The following is a 16,710-nucleotide window of genomic DNA, read 5'->3' as shown; positions in this document are numbered from 1 at the left end:
CACCCTTGCGATGAGGCCGGATGAGAAAAAGACTAATGAAAATGGATGACGACCATGCAAGAAGCAGACCAACTTGCCGGATGTTCCGAGAAAACTGGTGCCGACGATGCCGAGAAAACAAGTTGATTTGAATCTGTGATGTTTTCAATTGAATCGATGTCGATAAACCGCGATCCTGGAAAGCTTGAAATCCAATTTTGGAAACGCGTAGATCGCCAGGCCTACCGCTGCTCCTGTCCGCTTCTTGACTTCGTTTTGGTCTTCAATAGATTTCTAGGCGCAGGGCCACCGGATCAATGACAAGGCACAGACCCTTGGGCTTGACCAGAAACGGGATCCATCTAGTGAGGCATTTCAAGCTTAGCATGGTCTTATCCTGCCGTAGATCGACCTCGTGCCGATCTATAAGAGCGCGTTTCCTGCCCAGAACTCGCCATTCTGTCTGAAATGACCCCAAAATTTCTGATCCGCTCGTAGCCGCCAGACATTTGTGATCTATGCTCACTTCGTCTATACTTCCGATTAGTTAAATGCAGAGTAATGCGACGCTGCCTTGAATACAAGCGTTCCATGAGGAACTAGCGCCCATGATCCTTTTAGATTAGATCAAGGTTTGTTCTAAGTATATAAGTCGACCTGCGTCCACATCACAATGATTATGATCCAGAAAATTTAGAAACACAGTTCGCTGTCATGATTGGCATGCTTGCTGATGTGCAGACGTGCAGTAGTGTTTAACTCGTACTCATGGAATCAGCTATCATCCAACTTGCCGTAAATAAAGCTGCGTGTTATCATTAAAGCCGAAAATAACTGTCGAATCCAAACATTCAAGGCTCTTCCGATTGTTTTGCTTCTTCAGCAGGTTGTGCCCTCGCACGTTCCATTTCCTCCCATTCCTTCAAGGCTGACGGATTCATCTGTGCCCTGATTGAGTTCCTGTCTCCAGCTATGCTTTTCTGCAGCTCTTGCATACAATCCTCTACCTTCTTCAACTCTCCAGCCTGTTTCTTCTGATCCTCGAGTGGTTCGGCCTGCTTTAATAGTAATAAGGACATCTGCAGACATGCCATGGCTTCTTGCAATAGACCAAGTTTCTATGCCAGACAGTACCAAAGGTTTTATTCGATTTAGAAAAATCGAGGTAACTTGTAAATTTCTTTGCTCACCTGCATTCGAATAGCCTTATACCTTAAACAAGTGGCACCATCGACCGTATGCTCCAGTATTTGTTCAAAAATTTGCTTTATTAGTGGCTGCCATTCCGCGGTGCCGCCTTTCTCGTTTATAATCTCGATTGTTCTACTCAGGAACTTTTCTGCAGCTATGTTTTCCTTGGTCATCTCGAGAAGTAAGTAGAGCCATTCCGTGGGATGTGTCTCTGCCTCCAGCCGACGCAGAACGATGTCTGTTCTATTATTCGCGAGCCGAAGGGCTCGGATGAGCCCTTCCCAAAATGATAACGTAGAATGTTCCATGTCTGCTTTGGGAAGCATAGCGAGAATTACTGCAGCAGCCGCGTTGTATGTGTATAGTGCGATTCTGAGCGATATCAGGTTCTGATCCAGCGTCACACATGTAGCATAAATAGCGACTTCACTTACTGGTTTTCTCCGTGTTTCTCAGCATACCGACCTGTATGCTCGAACGTGCTAGAGATAGCCGATGACACATCCATGAGGGCCCACCTTCTCGGTAGTGGTACAGCCAGGCCGTCATTTTGACTAATAATTTCGTCTTCCGAAATATCAGGTCCAGTATCGGAGTTACGCTCAGCTGAATTTGATTCCAAAGGTTGATCTGGCAGTATTTTGTATTGCCGGTCAACTTCAGATGCAAGGCCGGAGAACGACGGTTCGTACTTCGAAAGAGTCTCGAAGTCCGCGGCCACTTCAATAAAAGCATTTTTGTGAATTGTTTCACAGAACGGAAACAATGCGAAAGTCTCGCGGATTGCTTGTGCTAACCATTTCCCTTCTGAACCTATCTGACAGCTTTCCGACAAGCTTGTCAATTTTAGTAAGATGGAAATGAGTAAGCGCCTCTCTGTAACAACACTAGGGTCAATGGGCGCGTGTACTGAGTTTCCGGATGAATCGCCCTGCTGAGCGCACTCTTTGAGAATATTCAAAGCATCGTTCAGAATCTTGTACGCTTTGACAGCCTGGTTATCCTTTTCCAGTGCGTCGGCGTACAAGATTGCAACACTGAGTATCTTGACATGAGGATCTGGTTTGAGATCCTCCCGAGGGATGTTTAGAATGATATTCCAAGCTCTGTAATAGTCACAAACCATTTCATAAAAAATAGTTCAATTAATAGAAATGAGGGTTAAGAAGAGTAAGCATACTCCGCAAGGTGATCTACTAAATCTTCCTTCGTCTGGGTCTCAATTAAAATCGTAGCAATCCCTAAAGGTTTCTGGAGCTGTTTCGGCCATTTACTTAGTCGAGGCGGGTGCAGGCTATAAACTATTATCAGTCAACGTGAAATTACATTATGAATGGCACGTACACGGACCAAAGCTCTGCAGCAAACACAACAGACAATACGACACCACCGACTAACGCGATTTTCCCTATGAATCCGACAAATCTACGCGTTCGACTTGGGGATGCTGTGGTATATCCCTTATAATTACCACACGGGTTGCATTTCTGCGGTATTTGTCGGGTCTCCTGCGCAGAAACATTCAACGACTGCAAGGGACGGTGTGACGATCCAAAGGGTAAATTCGGAGAGGTGCTCCAGTAACGAATGGATTGAGCTGTCGGAACCTTCGCCTTCACGCGGGAAACAGCTCTTCGCGGATGGGATCTAAGAGCAGTCGCTAAGACACGCGTCGAGGATATCATTGTCATGAAGACATCGGAACTGCGAACACGTCCTTATGGTTGCATGTCAATGCATGACAAGAGGCAATGATCGGCGTCTGCCATTAATTGAGTCACGTGATGCACTTTTATTACGTCTATCCGTTGTTGCTTTGGGCAGATTTGAGCCTCCGAGTGACGTGCAACGCTTCAAGTTCTGTCTCTGCTCTCTCGAACCCTGCTACCAAAACGTCAATAACGGAGGTTATGCTGCCTAGAGGGATACATATCTGCCCTGTGCACCTTGTAAAAAGCAATTCTCTTCCCATTCCGAAACATTATAGGCTGAAGACATGCCATACTTCGACTACGCACTTTGAATATCGGACACGCTCAAAGCCGGGATGGACGAGTCGACGTACATTCAGTACTGGTCGTATAGCCTCAGAGTCTCCAATAAAAGTGTCCCATGTACTTGGGACTCTGCTAGTTTTTGGTGTCGGCGCAACAGCTTGGGGTCTGTATGTCATGAACTCAGCACATCTGCCTTGGAATTCCACTAATTAACTGAGGTCGGATATAGGTATGAATTTTACATGACACTAACGATGTGGCCAATGGAATTGCGAGGTGATCTCCGCGCTGGCCTGAAGGCCAAAAATAGAGGAGACTTGAAACTCGCTCAGAGGCATTTGACGAGGTAAAAAGAACTTGGCCACTAGATTATCTTAATGCAGTCTTTTTTATATTCACATTCTTTCTGTTTTTCTCTTTTAGGGCATGGATGACAATACAATCCTTGTCACAAGAGGCTCTTGCTCCGGATGCATACCTGAAACTGTCGGGCGTCGCCGTTATCCTCGCAGAAGTCCTAGAAGCCGATCAACAACTCGAACAGGCATACGACATGCTGAAAGCATCTCTCAATATTTTTGAGAGGTTTGAGAAGCCTATACCTGCCGAACCGAATCCGTCAGCCCCTTCTACAGATACTCCAAGCTCTTCGAAGGACGAATCGACTTTACCATCTTCCGAGCCTCTCAGGTCAAAGCCTACGATCGCTCGACGCCCTCTCTCTTACTTCCTCGACACGAAGCGGCTCGGATTGAACAAGTCTAAAATGGGTTCGCGGTCTCGCAAACGAGCTGCAGCTATCGCGCTCAAGCTCGGTGACCTGGCTGAAGTTCTCTCACGCCCGGAAGAGGAAGAACGATGGCTCTGCTTCGCAGTTGCGGAAGTCCTGCGTGTTCTCCGTATTGAGTACGGCATCACACATGATGTTCGAAATGGTTTCGTACATAACCGTTCGGACGCAGCGGTATCCTCCTCTGACAAGCAGACTGAACATGAAAAAGGTGTGCGCGATATCTTGAGTCCGGATACTCCAGACGGTGAACTGGGACTTCCATCATGGGTGTCTCTGACAAAGAGCGAGCTTGCAGCACCTATGGAGCGGCTTGGTGCATTTTATGCTAGACGAGGAGAGGTAAGGTGAGTATAGTTGTCCGAAGCTTACTGCGTAATCTATCCAATACTAAGTACCATTTTATCTTCTTTCCCCTTTAATTCAGAAATGCGATCCTTCTCTACAGAGTCGCCTCCTCCCTCCTTGTCCGCGCGCAACCAAATACAACACCGTCTAACGATCGCAAGCAAATCACATCATCAAGCGTCACAGAGCTCTGCCAGGCCTTGCAGATTGAGAATGCCCACATGGCGCTTCTTATGGATGTACGACGCTCACATCCAGAAAGTGAAGCAGCCCAACGCGACCTACCTCGCGTAATGAAACGCGCTATTTCAATCTACGATGCAGCTGTGCGTAAGCATGGACGTGGACAGGCAAGGGACGATGGTATCGCTGCTGACTCGGAAATTGCGCTGTGTGATCAGACGTATCCAGCAATTCTGTTCAATGCAGGAGTTTACTATGAGGTCTGTCGTCCCTACCACAATTACCATAATTGCTGGTCTTCTTCTATCACGATAAGTTTGCTTAACGATTGATGCTTGTATTGTAGGAGGACGGCCAGTTGGAACAAGCCTTGCGCAGTTTCTCTCTTTCTTACATGGCATTGCGCTCACACGGATCACGGGAGATGATGCAGGAGGCTTTAGAAAATGTTCGTCGACTCCAACGGACAATTGAAAAGAACACACGGGAAGCGTCGCAGAAAAACAAAGTGCCGACTGACACTGCCGCGCAGACCAACGATCCAGAGAGTCAAACAAATTCACAATAGACGCGTAGACCATTAGAACTCATGTGTATGGTGTATTATTATGCGGAGGGGATACTATTGTGACCAAGCATATCAAATGCAAATAGAGAGAACGAGGGAAACCACCGAAATATCCCATCTGATTAATATTGTACCGAAAAACGAAGATGAATATTCCATGAAGCGGTAGATACAAGTGAGAGTCGGGTCAGAGAAAGAAACCTAATCATCTTCCTCAGGAGCGTCCTCCACCCGTGCCGTGCGGCTTACAGGCCGTGACTCGCCCGATGTTTCAACTTCCTCAATATATGCGCCACCTTCACCATTTTGCGATTGGGGTGCAGGCGTGCTTGCACCTGAATCCCCACCCGCTTTTCCTTTACCTTTCTTCTTCGCGGATTCCTCCTCGCGATGCTTGCGTGATTTCTTTTTCTTGGGTAAGTCCCATTCGTAAAACGGAATGAATGATTCGATCTAGTGGCACAGCAAGTCACATGTCAAACGAGGGTCAGTTCCTAGTGTTCCTCAACGACCAACAGTTAAGCGGAATTTGACTTACAACACCAACGTCCGCGAATAACTTGGGGAATACCCATATCCCAGGCGGTGTAACAACAACAGTAATGATGTAGAAAATAAGCCGTAAGATCGCAATAGCGATGAACACCCCAATAAGTCCCAAAACACCAATACTAATGTACCACACGCCCAGTCTCAGGATAGGCGGCCAGAGCGGGAACATGACACCGGCAAGGAGGACTGCCACCATTGCAAGCCCACCGAGATACGTAGTTAACATTGGACCTTCGTAGAACCATGCATAGAGGTCTTCGGCGCGGAACATTTGCATGGGGTTGAGAGTGAGGTGTTTTGGATTTCCACCTCCCCCTCCGCCCTGCGCCCCCGGTTGCCCGCGATCCACACGAAGGTAGAAAGCATAAGGGATGATTGAGTTGAGGAGGTTTGTGGCTTCAGTTTCGTTTGTGACTTTCGGTACGTTCTTGAGCTTAGCATAAGCTGGTGATAATACAGCCTTTACAGCCGCTTTCCCTGACATGATCACAAACCAATATTAAAACAATCTCGGCGAATGATACATGTAAGACACACCTTTGAAATAATCCACTCGTTTACCATTCAGCACGCCAACGCGTGTCTTCATGCCCGCCTTGCTACTCCGCAAGAAGTTGACGACATTGCGTACGTCCTTCGGTGCTTTTGCCTGTTGCTCCATCGCTCGATATTTATAGTCAAGCCCGGCTTTAGTGGCGAGCTCGACACGACGACAGGAACGTGTACAAAGTGCAAGTTGACTGCCAGCTCAGCAACTTTTTGAGGAGACGGATTAATGCCGTCCGCGCTTATGTCATAAAAGCGCCTGCCATTAAAAGAAATTGTGCGCCTCCAGCCCGATATTATAAGTTAATCACAACTCCATTCTTTTGTCCAGAACTTCCTAGCCTGATTTCTAATGAAGATACGGCTTGGCTGCGTCGCACAATCTGGAGGCTATCCGACTTACATTGACACCCCGTAAAAGGTTTTTTTCCTGACAAGTGTGCATTATTATGTACCAAAAGAAGTCAGAATGCCATTCGCCGAAGGAACTTAACGACGCTTGTCAGAAGTCCCTTTCCTCCCTTCTGACCTTCCAGTAGGGTTCGATAGCACTTCCAGTACCGAAGCAACTGAAGGGTCTAAAATTTCCATGATTTTATGTGATACTAGAATATTGTCGGAAATCGCTTAGGCAAACAAGTACAGTATGTCTATTTTGCTCTTGATACACTGTAGTAATCTAGATTTCTGTCTTCAGATCTTACATGCGTTGAGAGAGATCAGAACAATGATACTTGCAGCTCATTAGTTGCTCAGTTTCTCAAGCCAGTGAATTTAACAACGTTAGTCCTCCAGATTCTTTGATACACAAGAGAAAGCCTGCTCTACTCAGACCTTTCATCTCAATTGTCCATATAGCTATAATATCAACTTTATGCTTCTTGGCCTCAGCTTCGTCCTCGTGCATAATTTCCGAACATCTGTCCCAGCCACACCCTGATGCGTTACTCGACGATTGTTGGATCGTCTCTCGTTCAGACATCTATGTGCAAACCCTCTTGGCGCAATAAAATCCGAACACATTACAAGCATCAGATAGACAATACCAGTAAAGTACATATTGTACAGTCCAATACGGCATCATTCGAGCACCTATATGCACGAAATTAACCCATCGCTCGCTCGGAATCCCTTCTTGCGCTCTCAACTCAATAGCCGCTTTCCGAAGGCCTGCAGATGCCCTCTTATACATTGGTTCATCGCCCTCACATTCGATCATGTACTCATAAACCACTCTGGAAAATAATGGCCCGTCTTCATCATATAGCTCCCACATAGTTCCAATTACGCTCCGGAACCCACTAAACTGCATAGCTGCTGACAAATGATGTGCTTCGTCGTACGCACCAGAATGAAACAGTTCGGCACTATGGCAGGCAGATAGGAATGCGAACCCGGCATTTGGAAACTCATTGCTTTGCGAAGCCTTTTGTCATATTTGGACGATGCAGCTGTATCTCGCCTACGGCACCTCAGGAGCTTTTTGCACACTTTGGTGGCATCTTGATACAGTTTGCTGTCTAACTCCGCACAGACAACTGGTTGATCCTTCCGGGAGAGGACAATAAGTGCATCGGAACGATATTTGCAGTGATTAACTACAATTACCGGACCTTCTGAAGCGGTCTGCTGCAATACCTCAAACGGCGTACCCTGAAGGAAGTTTTCGAATCCCGGTTTTCGACGGATCTCGTTAACAATCTCCTCTTGCTCTCTCAAAAATCGTCTCTTCATCCTCAATAGCTCGTCGAATGACTCCCCTCCAGTCTTAACGGTTAGCCCAAGTAACCCACTGTTACCCATAGCAGAATTAGACCTTAATCCCTCATGTGATGTTGTGAGGTTCTCTAGCAAGCGACTGACATTCCTAAACTTGTTAGCGAGTTCTTCATTCGTTTCTGCAAGCTGAACCAAGGGAGCGCTAAACCCGTGCAGCTGTGACCAAAGTAAGCCCCTCCCTTGCTCAAGTATCTCTATAGCATGTTCCAATTCATTCTTCTCAATTGCGCAGGAAGCTGCCTCCAAGGTCCATGTTCCACGGACGTTTCTCCTGGTAAGGAAATCATATGGTTCGCAGAGAGTTGGACTAACGGTGAGAGAATACTGAATAACCGATATTATTTCCTTGTAAGCCTTAATACTGGTGCCATGGTCGTGTGATCGTGCAAGGTCTGCCCATTGGCGCGCGGCAAGAAGGCACTCCAACAAACCTGAGAATTTATGAACAGCTGCGAACTCCAGTAATTACATACAGTCTTCAAACTCATCCATGTTCCATCGTTCCTCGATTTGAGCGTATAAAGACAGTGTTTCCTGAGTGACACAGAATGATCGGGATGGCCTTCAGGGCGAAGCTTGAGGGCGGCTCGGTGCAACTCGATGGCATTCTCAAGATCCTCAGTCTTTCCGCGTTGCTCGTACCGGGTAGACAGAGAACTTGCGAGGTTATTGAGAGACGTAGAACGATTAGGATGGCCTTCATGGTAAAGCTCAAAGGCGGCTTGTTGCAACTCGATGACATTCCCAAGATCCTCACTCCTTCCCCGCTGTTCATACCGGATAGACAGACAATGTGCGAGGTTATTGAGAGATATAGATCGATTGGGATGGCCTTCAGGGTGAAGCTCAAGAGCGGCTTGTTGCAGCTGGATGGCATCCTCAAGATCCTCAGTCCTTCCATGCTGTTGGTACCGAGAATATAGAGTATTTGCAAGGTCAACGAGAGATGTAGAACGATCAGGATGGCCTTCAGGTCAAAGCTTGAGGGCAGATGGCATTCTCAAGGTCCTCGGTCTTTACATACTGCTTGTATCGGGTAGACAGAGAACTTGCGAGGTTATTGAGAGACGTAGAACAATCGAGATGTCGCCTCGGCTGTTAATCTCGCGGCAAATAAAGAGGACCTCCAGCAAAACATTGTCGTTGACCACTAGCGCAGAATCACAACATTCACGAGACACGGGAAAGCCACGGTGAAGATTCATTCCATTCCATACGACACACAGAAGATCGGGAAAAGTCGGATTGGAAGTGACACTTCGATACAACATCTTCCAGAGAGCATTTCCGCGTGATTGCACGACCACCTCAGATAGTTAGTTTCCTAGAAGCCCACAAGACCAGATTTAAGCATGTGAATATCATTATGCCAAATGTAAATTCCATCCGGAACTAGTTGTCTATGTAACATGCAAATTTGGAAAGAGCTCAGTAAGGTGCAGCAGCCGCTTGGCACTAGAGCAAAGAGATCAACGAGCAAATAATCAAAATAGTGAAACAGTGACTCACTGCCTTGAGCTGCTCAAGGTACCAAGTGCAGCTCGGCAAGTCCGCCTTTTCCAAGCACTGGGTAAAGCCTAGAAGCCAATTGAAAATCCATTAAAACCGAAGAAAGACGTGTAAAAAAAACCTCAAAACGTACTCTTTGCCTGAACGTCACAGCTAATACCAGACGATGCCTGCTGCGCAGGAGCAGCTGGAGCAGCTTGTTCCGGAGCGGGTGCAGCAGCAGCCTCTCCTCCACCAAAAATAGCGCGAGAAATGCCATGACCGATGACGGAACCTGCAGCAACAGAGCCCATGTTTGCCGCCATTTGCGCAAACATACCCGGTTCACGCGCAGGTGGTGCCGCCGCTGCTGCCGGGGGTGCAGGCGGAGCGACTGGTGCACGCCCGTAACCTGCAGCCGGTGCCGCTGCAGTTGTGTGCGAGCGCGATTGACCCGCAACGGGTGCAGGAGCGGAACGTGCAGCTGGACGTGAACGAGACTGGCGCTGTAAGTCAAAGAGATATAAGTTGTCTGCCCTTCAGCCCGAAAGTTGAACTGCAACTCACAGGCATGATGGTGGTTAGAGGTAAAGAACTGAACGTCGGTGAAGACAGCACGGCAAGAAGGAACGTCACCAAGTGCCGAATTTTCCAGAGCTTATGTAATTCCCAATTTCTCATTGGCTCACACATCTCGACACGTTCGTCATATTTCCTTTCTCTTACGTTTCTGTTGTCTCTCTTTGTTCATCCATTCCTCTTCCTTTTCGCCATTTATGACTTTTACTTTCTTGGGTAGAACATGTATGTACAACAGACCATCTCCTGCACACAAGAGAAGCCATTCATAACCACTTATACAACGGCACTGGTAAGGATAAGGTAAACATCTATTATTGTAAAGCCATACAACATCGTTACACAACAGTCACTAAAGGAGCCATAAGAGCTGAGGTCTATCAATACTTTCGACATGAGTAGCAGGCCGAATCATAGAAAAGGTGTATCACAAGGTAACATTGGTACTTTTAGATCTGAGGGTTCCACATCTTGCTCTTGACATATGCAAAGAGCTCTTCGTCATTCTTCGAGCGGAGGTAAACGGATTGGTCCGTGCCCTATCACGAAGCGTCAATGGTTGTTGCCAATAGCATGAGTGGATAGAAAGAACTCACGTCTTTTTGTGCCGTGCGGATGACACGCACAGCAATATGCACGCTGATTTCACGAATCCGTTCAACGCGCGGATATACCATGTCAAGAGACCGCTCTTCTTCCGTGAGGGAGTCAGCGAGAGCCAGAGAAGCCGCTTCGACCATTCTATCCGAAACCTTCGCAGCACGGGAGAGGATAGCTCCGAGTCCCAGACCTGGTTATCAATCACATGAAAGTCAGTCAGAAGTCCCTGGATCAGCATCAATGGGGTACGAGACATACCAGGGAAGATGTACATGTTATTTCCTTGTCCGGGGTAGTAGTCCTTCCCCTTGTAGTTTAATTGTGGGAACGGCGAACCGGAGGCGAAGACGACGCGTCCATCCGACCATTCAACAGCCTCATCGAACTGGCATTCTGAAAGCCTGACTGGGTTGGAGAGAGGGAAGATAATCGGGCGTGCGTTGATCCTTGACATAGTCTCAACGACTTCCTTGTTGAATGCACCCTGTTGAAATATTTGTCAGCTTTGATGAGTCCAGCAACGAAAAGACGGCTGCATACATTTATAGTCGAGAGACCAAGCAAAGCGGTAGGTCGGATATACTCAATGATGTCAACCAAATTCTTCAGCGGAGGGCCAGAGTAGTCGTCACGCGAGAAGTCTACAAGAATGTCTCAGTAAGCTGAGTATATGCGGTGGAGCTAAACTTACACTTCTTGTGCTCCGCCAAAGATCCTCGCTCATTGTAGATCAGACCTTGCGAGTCGACCAACCAAATGCGACGACGAGCCTCCTCCTTGCTCATTCCGAGGAGCGTGAAGAAACTCATGAGCTGCATTGCAACACCAACGCCCGCAGAACCAGCACCCAAGAATAGGATGCGTTGGTCTTGCAGCGGAGTCCCAGCGGCCGCCGAAGCAAGCTTCGCCGCGTTGACGAAACCAGAAAGTACAACAGCACCGGTGCCCTGAATGTCATCGTTGAATACCGGGTAACGGTCTCGGAAGGCATCCAGGTACTTGAAAGCATTATCCGTTGAGAAGTCCTAGCGACTGAGGTCAGTGCAAGTTTCACCTCCGATGGCCACGGCGACAAACCTCGAACTGCACGAGGAGCTTGGGGAACGCCCTGTGCATCTCATACATGAACTCTTCCATAAACTCCGACATCTCCTCATCCGACACGCGGCGGCGCCGCATGCCGAGGTAGAGCGGATCATCAAGGAATTTTTCGTTGTTAGTTCCGAGGTCCAGGCAGATCGGAATAGTTGAGGAAGGCCGGATTCTGTATGTTTATGGTTAATGAACGGCGCCAGTGTGGGGAAATGGTGTAAACCTACCCGGCACCGGCGACATAAAGGGAAAGTTTGCCGACGGAAATAGGCATGCCATTCACGCCAAGGTCCCCGAGACCAAGAATTCGCGAACCTTCACAGAAGGTGAGCAAGAAGAAGCACAGTTGGAAGGAGCTTTCCCATACCGTCAGTGACCACGGAAATGCGGGCTTCCTCCTTCCGCGGCCAACTGTTGAGTATACTGCGAATATTGCCTCTGTCTTCGATCGAGACGAACTGACAATTGAAAGTAAGTCGAAGCGTAATGAGGAAGCCGACTTCACTCACGATTCCTTCCGGTCTACGATAAATGTGTGAGAATTGGATGCAGGCATCGCCGACGGTAGGAGTGTAGATCAGCGGGGTTATTTCCTGCACGCGATAAGTCAAAAATGTTTCGAAACAAAAACTGAGGATACATACAGTCATGTTGTCAACGCAGAGGTGATAGAACATATGTTCATCTGTCTGCTTCAGCTGTGCCAGGTAGATGTATTTTTCGATAGGTTTGTCCTTCGAGCGCAGCTGGGCAAGGCATCGGACAACATGGACGGAGCCGTTGAGTGCAGGAGGTGTCATGCCTCTCGCAGGCTTCGCCGGAGCTGAAAGGTGCGAGTCAAGGGCATGCAAACGGTTCATAATCTGTTCCATGATGGGCGAGAGAGTGCAGAAAAGTGGGATGCGTACGTTGGGGAGCAACCTTGAGCTTTTGTACGCCGTCTGCGGACCAGACCGGGATTAGAACGCGAGTCATTATGGCCCTGGGCGATCGATTTGCGCGGATATGTAAAATATGTAGACTAGTAAAATGGGGTTATCAATGGGGTAAATCCTTCCTCTGCAGCCCGGCAGAAGCGCTTAAAGAGTAATCAGCAGCGAGGGGGCGAAAACAGCGGGCTAACGAAATTGTAGCTTTGGAGCCTGTGCTGCTCCGTCGGACACCCTTTATATCCGCTCAACATATGTCCATGCAAATATAGCTGCATTCCTGCATCACGCACCCGCGGTAGGCGACGGTGGAAAGATACCAACAAATTTTGACGACTGCAAATGAAAACGTCCGGCAATCTCTATGTCTCAGCGTCTCTGCCACTCGCAGGCACTCAAGGTTCATGTCTGAAGCGGAAGCTCGGAGTCTATTCAACTAATCCAGATGAGCTTTCTTCTCCCCAATTATTTTGCCTGAGCCCTCAACCTTGCCTCGTCCATTATGCAGTAGCACTAGCGTCCCCAATGACCAACAAGCGCAATCGAATGATTCCACACACTGGTTCCTGCCGTATCAGCGCCACAGACGGACGTGTTTCATGTTGAATGTGATACATGATGAAAGATATCTAGGTCGTGCCATGCGTTGCTGGAGACCTAGCCGTCGATCATTAGTTTATTATAAAGTGTCATATTCTCACACTGCCATGCCGTTCGCCGTGCCGCTCTGTCAATGAAATAAACACCTTAAAGACGGAATCAGGGATAATACATGTATGCTCAGACCACTTCTTCACGATCCAAACAGAAGCTCAAACCCTTTTTGATCATGCAGCTGGACACAATCTGACTCATGTACATCTTCTGACAGAGAACTTACAACGGGTATATACGGGTGTGCTAAACTAATGACCCAGGCAACACTTCACACGAGATATCAACAAAAACGCAACAAGAAATAACGATACAAAGATAGAATTATTCACGGGAAGATATGTCCATAAGCAAATGAAGTCCCGTAGACCGGTAAACTAAAACCTGCGGCTCTCGTAAGGACCCAGCGACTCAGAGGACGACATAGTCAGCGTCTCAATCTTGGAAGGAATCCCTGCGGAGCGTCTCGTTCCGGGAAGCGGGGTTGGTTCCCTGAAGGCCATGGGAGTAAATGTTGTCGTGGTGTAAGGTGAGAAACGCGACCGCTCAATTTTTGGTTGCTCGACAATGACACTTGAGCCCTTGTAAGACGACCAGTCAGAGATGCGATCGTTGACGACAGCGCTTCTCGGCACAGTGGGTGGCATATCGACTGATAGCCATGATCTTGCAGGATTGGTGGATGTACCTCCGTGCCTTGCGAAAGTGAACTTTGAACCTGTGTCGATCACAGAGTCTTCAGGCATATAATCAGCTTTCTCTAACAAATACAGTTTGCATCAGTAGTAGCTAGGTGCGACACTGCAAGGTCGTACCTCTCAAACTTCCGTCAGATATGGGCCGGGCATAGTAAATCATAGGTGGGAGACGATTTTGGCCGTTGCTAGACATTTGAGCTAACCTTCTCCTTCGCCAAAAGTAGAACGCGCCAAGAATACAGAAAAGCAAAAATATGACAGCCCCTAGCACGCCACCAACAATTGCCGCTGTATGTGTACCATGTCCATCCCCATGCCCATTATGGTGATGATTGTCGCTTGAATCATTGATATCCTTCATACCTGAGTTGACAGTGAACCATTGGAAGGAGAAGTTTCGGCCAGAGCCAGTCTCAAGAACGGTGATAGTGATATTGTGATTGCCCAGCGTCGTATTTGGAGAAAGAAAAGCTTGTTGAAAGAATAACGGGCTGCTCTGTGTGATAGTAGGTATGGAAGCCATGGATGGTTGGCCACCGTCAATAGAATAATTTGCAGTTAATGATCCCTGACCCGTAGGAGTGATGCCCATGACTTTAATCTGATTGCCTACACAAGCCAATAAGCGATAAGTATCGACTGTATGCAATTTTATGGATAAATACAGACCGTAGAAGGGAGCAAATATTGTCGAACCATTCTGTGCAGTTGAATGATATGTCTGTTGGTGGCCATTTTGATCCGTAAACTGGTTCAAGACCCATTGGCCAGTATATTGAACGCTAGAATCCGTGTCATATATATGCTTAACAAATAAGGTCAATATGTTTTGACAAAACGGAGCACAAAAGACAAGTATCGAACCTGTGTACCAGAATTCCCGTTTCCTCCCTGGCTACTTCCATCACCACTTCCCATACTGACACCTATTCTACACAAATCACTGTCTGTCGACTTACGGGTGCAAGAATGGACCCACCAATCTGAAAGAACAGTCGTTAAAATTTGAACGAACGAGATGATCGAATGAAAGTGGGAATTTTCAAATGAAAGGAAAAGGCAGTCAATCTATAAGATATGTTAGACTCGGAGAGCTGAAGCGTCGTGAAAGCCACGCACGCCAAAGAATGTGAATGAAAAACCAGCTTTCAGGGAGCGGTAGAGGTGGCGAGGGCGCAAATTCGGCTCCTGAAGCACACGCAGCCCTTTTAGTGCTTCTCTGTGTACCGTGGAAAAGTTGGATCAGGTTTCCTTGCCAAGGAACTGTCAGATGCACGCAACAGCGATGTCATTGACAAAGAATGCCGCACTAGCAACTGGTTCCAGCGTTGGTCAGGTGGACGCAACTCGACTCGATTTGCCTGATGTGGCGGAATTCAGTGCAAGGAAGCGTGGTACCCAACAGCTTTGGAATGGAACAAGTATCAACCATCTGGTGGTCGTCGAGTAAACTGCAGTGAACCGAGACACTGCCGAACAGGACATAGAATTGAATAGTGATGGTGGGCACCAGAACAGCTTCGTGCAGATTTAATTAAGCCGGTTGCTCTCTGAGAACGCTGTAGATCAGATATCACTCAGCGGTCTTTGATCATCTCCTGGTCGTGGTGAAATCTCGCTCTTCCTGACCAGTCAGAAAGGTACGAGAGTTCTGACGTTTATAACGTGTCCGAGATGAGATGCAGTTCGGTCATCGCGGGTCAGTCTACAGATGAGATTTATTGGAGCCTCTGCACCGACTGCCAATGGATATAACACAAGTGAACGAGTCGAAGTTGAACGTAGAGTGAGTTGCCGATATACGGCTAAATCCGGTCGATTACGTAGATAGACTATGTTTGATGTGAACGCTAAATTTGGACGACCCACAGTTTTTCTTTCTTTATATGTTGTATTTGCGTTCACCCAAAATGGAACCGTGAAGTGATGCATGAGATAACAGTCTCCAGGTCGATGGTTCACTATACTAATAATTTATGATAGAGATAAATCGAGCAGACATGTATGCGTCTTGATTACTCGGGCTGTCTTCCGAGTATGCAGTGAAAATCATTCGAGAAACAAAAGACGCTGCCAATCGTCGCCTTGGCAGAGCTAAATCCGAGTCTGAGTCCACAAAGGTACACGGAGTAATAATATCTGGTCACCCTGTGACCCAACTTCAAAACAAATTAACTCTTTGCATTCGGAGTATGTGACTACTGGTTATAATATCAAGGTCCTATCAGAACGATAAGATTGACGGGGTGAATAGGTGACCTACGGCTAAACATATATTAGATTTTGCATCCAGGTGAAGCTCCCCAAGATAACTAGGACATAGCTACCATCAAATGGCAGCTACAAATATAACGAATCCGAAAAATAATGTTTATGTTCTCCTGAGCTTGCAGCTCTGGGACTTGTTGTGGCAATTTAAATACTCTGAGTGTATGATATATTCCAACGGTTCACACTAACTTTTTCTTACAATCTGGACTCGGCCATGGTCATCAGTCGCTATTCATGCTCTCAAAAATATGGATCCTGCGTCAAGCCCATAATCTCAAGCTGCGATGACTCATCAGGTGGTAACTACATTCCTCCATTATAGACTTGACTAACAAGCATTATTGAATAGTGTCCGGAGTGAAAGACAAAATTGTCGAGGCATAAATAATTTTATGAATCCGATGGTCCGAGCAATCAAGGATAGTCCGACTGAATCTCACGTATAAGTTCGCCGAGTCAGAGGGTG

General features: G+C 47.3%; 6 protein-coding genes across 6 annotated transcripts; 1 reads left to right on the top strand and 5 right to left on the bottom strand.

Moving 5' to 3' along the window:
* Positions 1–773: 773 nt before the first annotated feature.
* FOMMEDRAFT_170568 (uncharacterized protein) lies at positions 774–2,861 on the bottom strand (the record flags this gene model as incomplete). The annotated part of the gene is made up of 5 exons (XM_007270495.1): positions 774–1,097; positions 1,170–1,542; positions 1,605–2,276; positions 2,351–2,464; positions 2,515–2,861. The coding sequence occupies 5 exons, from the start codon at positions 2,859–2,861 to the stop codon at positions 831–833; spliced, it is 1,773 nt and encodes a 590-aa protein (XP_007270557.1). The 3' UTR covers positions 774–830.
* Positions 2,862–2,954: 93 nt separating this feature from the next.
* Positions 2,955–5,056, top strand: FOMMEDRAFT_170567 (uncharacterized protein; the record flags this gene model as incomplete). The annotated part of the gene is made up of 5 exons (XM_007270494.1): positions 2,955–3,334; positions 3,397–3,513; positions 3,591–4,304; positions 4,385–4,748; positions 4,835–5,056. The coding sequence occupies 5 exons, from the start codon at positions 2,955–2,957 to the stop codon at positions 5,054–5,056; spliced, it is 1,797 nt and encodes a 598-aa protein (XP_007270556.1).
* Positions 5,057–5,091: 35 nt separating this feature from the next.
* FOMMEDRAFT_23136 (translocation protein) lies at positions 5,092–6,288 on the bottom strand. The gene is made up of 3 exons (XM_007270303.1): positions 6,146–6,288; positions 5,595–6,085; positions 5,092–5,509 (listed from the first exon to the last, which is right to left on the bottom strand). Exons 1-3 carry the CDS (start codon positions 6,267–6,269, stop codon positions 5,258–5,260), a joined length of 867 nt encoding a protein of 288 aa, XP_007270365.1. The 5' UTR covers positions 6,270–6,288; the 3' UTR covers positions 5,092–5,257.
* Positions 6,289–6,643: 355 nt separating this feature from the next.
* On the bottom strand, positions 6,644–9,204 carry FOMMEDRAFT_160846 (uncharacterized protein; the record flags this gene model as incomplete). The annotated part of the gene is made up of 6 exons (XM_007270493.1): positions 6,644–6,732; positions 6,989–7,136; positions 7,212–7,580; positions 7,646–8,353; positions 8,407–8,900; positions 8,958–9,204. 6 exons carry the CDS (start codon positions 9,202–9,204, stop codon positions 6,644–6,646), a joined length of 2,055 nt encoding a protein of 684 aa, XP_007270555.1.
* Positions 9,205–9,361: 157 nt separating this feature from the next.
* FOMMEDRAFT_94237 (uncharacterized protein) lies at positions 9,362–9,759 on the bottom strand (the record flags this gene model as incomplete). Its single annotated transcript, XM_007270355.1, has 3 exons — positions 9,362–9,388; positions 9,443–9,510; positions 9,576–9,759. 3 exons carry the CDS (start codon positions 9,757–9,759, stop codon positions 9,362–9,364), a joined length of 279 nt encoding a protein of 92 aa, XP_007270417.1.
* Positions 9,760–10,296: 537 nt separating this feature from the next.
* FOMMEDRAFT_142841 (uncharacterized protein) lies at positions 10,297–15,693 on the bottom strand. The gene is made up of 17 exons (XM_007270492.1): positions 15,093–15,693; positions 14,953–15,041; positions 14,838–14,899; positions 14,643–14,778; positions 14,091–14,582; positions 13,457–14,035; positions 12,601–13,395; positions 12,337–12,515; positions 12,202–12,285; positions 12,060–12,150; positions 11,920–12,007; positions 11,678–11,864; positions 11,292–11,625; positions 11,141–11,241; positions 10,859–11,084; positions 10,597–10,790; positions 10,297–10,539 (listed from the first exon to the last, which is right to left on the bottom strand). The coding sequence occupies exons 7-17, from the start codon at positions 12,665–12,667 to the stop codon at positions 10,450–10,452; spliced, it is 1,641 nt and encodes a 546-aa protein (XP_007270554.1). The 5' UTR covers positions 12,668–13,395; positions 13,457–14,035; positions 14,091–14,582; positions 14,643–14,778; positions 14,838–14,899; positions 14,953–15,041; positions 15,093–15,693; the 3' UTR covers positions 10,297–10,449.
* Between the last annotated feature and the right edge of the window lie 1,017 nt (positions 15,694–16,710).

This window comes from Fomitiporia mediterranea (assembly GCF_000271605.1).
Source record: "Fomitiporia mediterranea MF3/22 unplaced genomic scaffold FOMMEscaffold_13, whole genome shotgun sequence".
Classification (NCBI taxonomy): Eukaryota; Fungi; Basidiomycota; class Agaricomycetes; order Hymenochaetales; family Hymenochaetaceae; genus Fomitiporia; species Fomitiporia mediterranea.
Note: the sequence above shows the minus strand (reverse complement) of the source record. Positions and strands in the feature narration are given on the sequence as shown.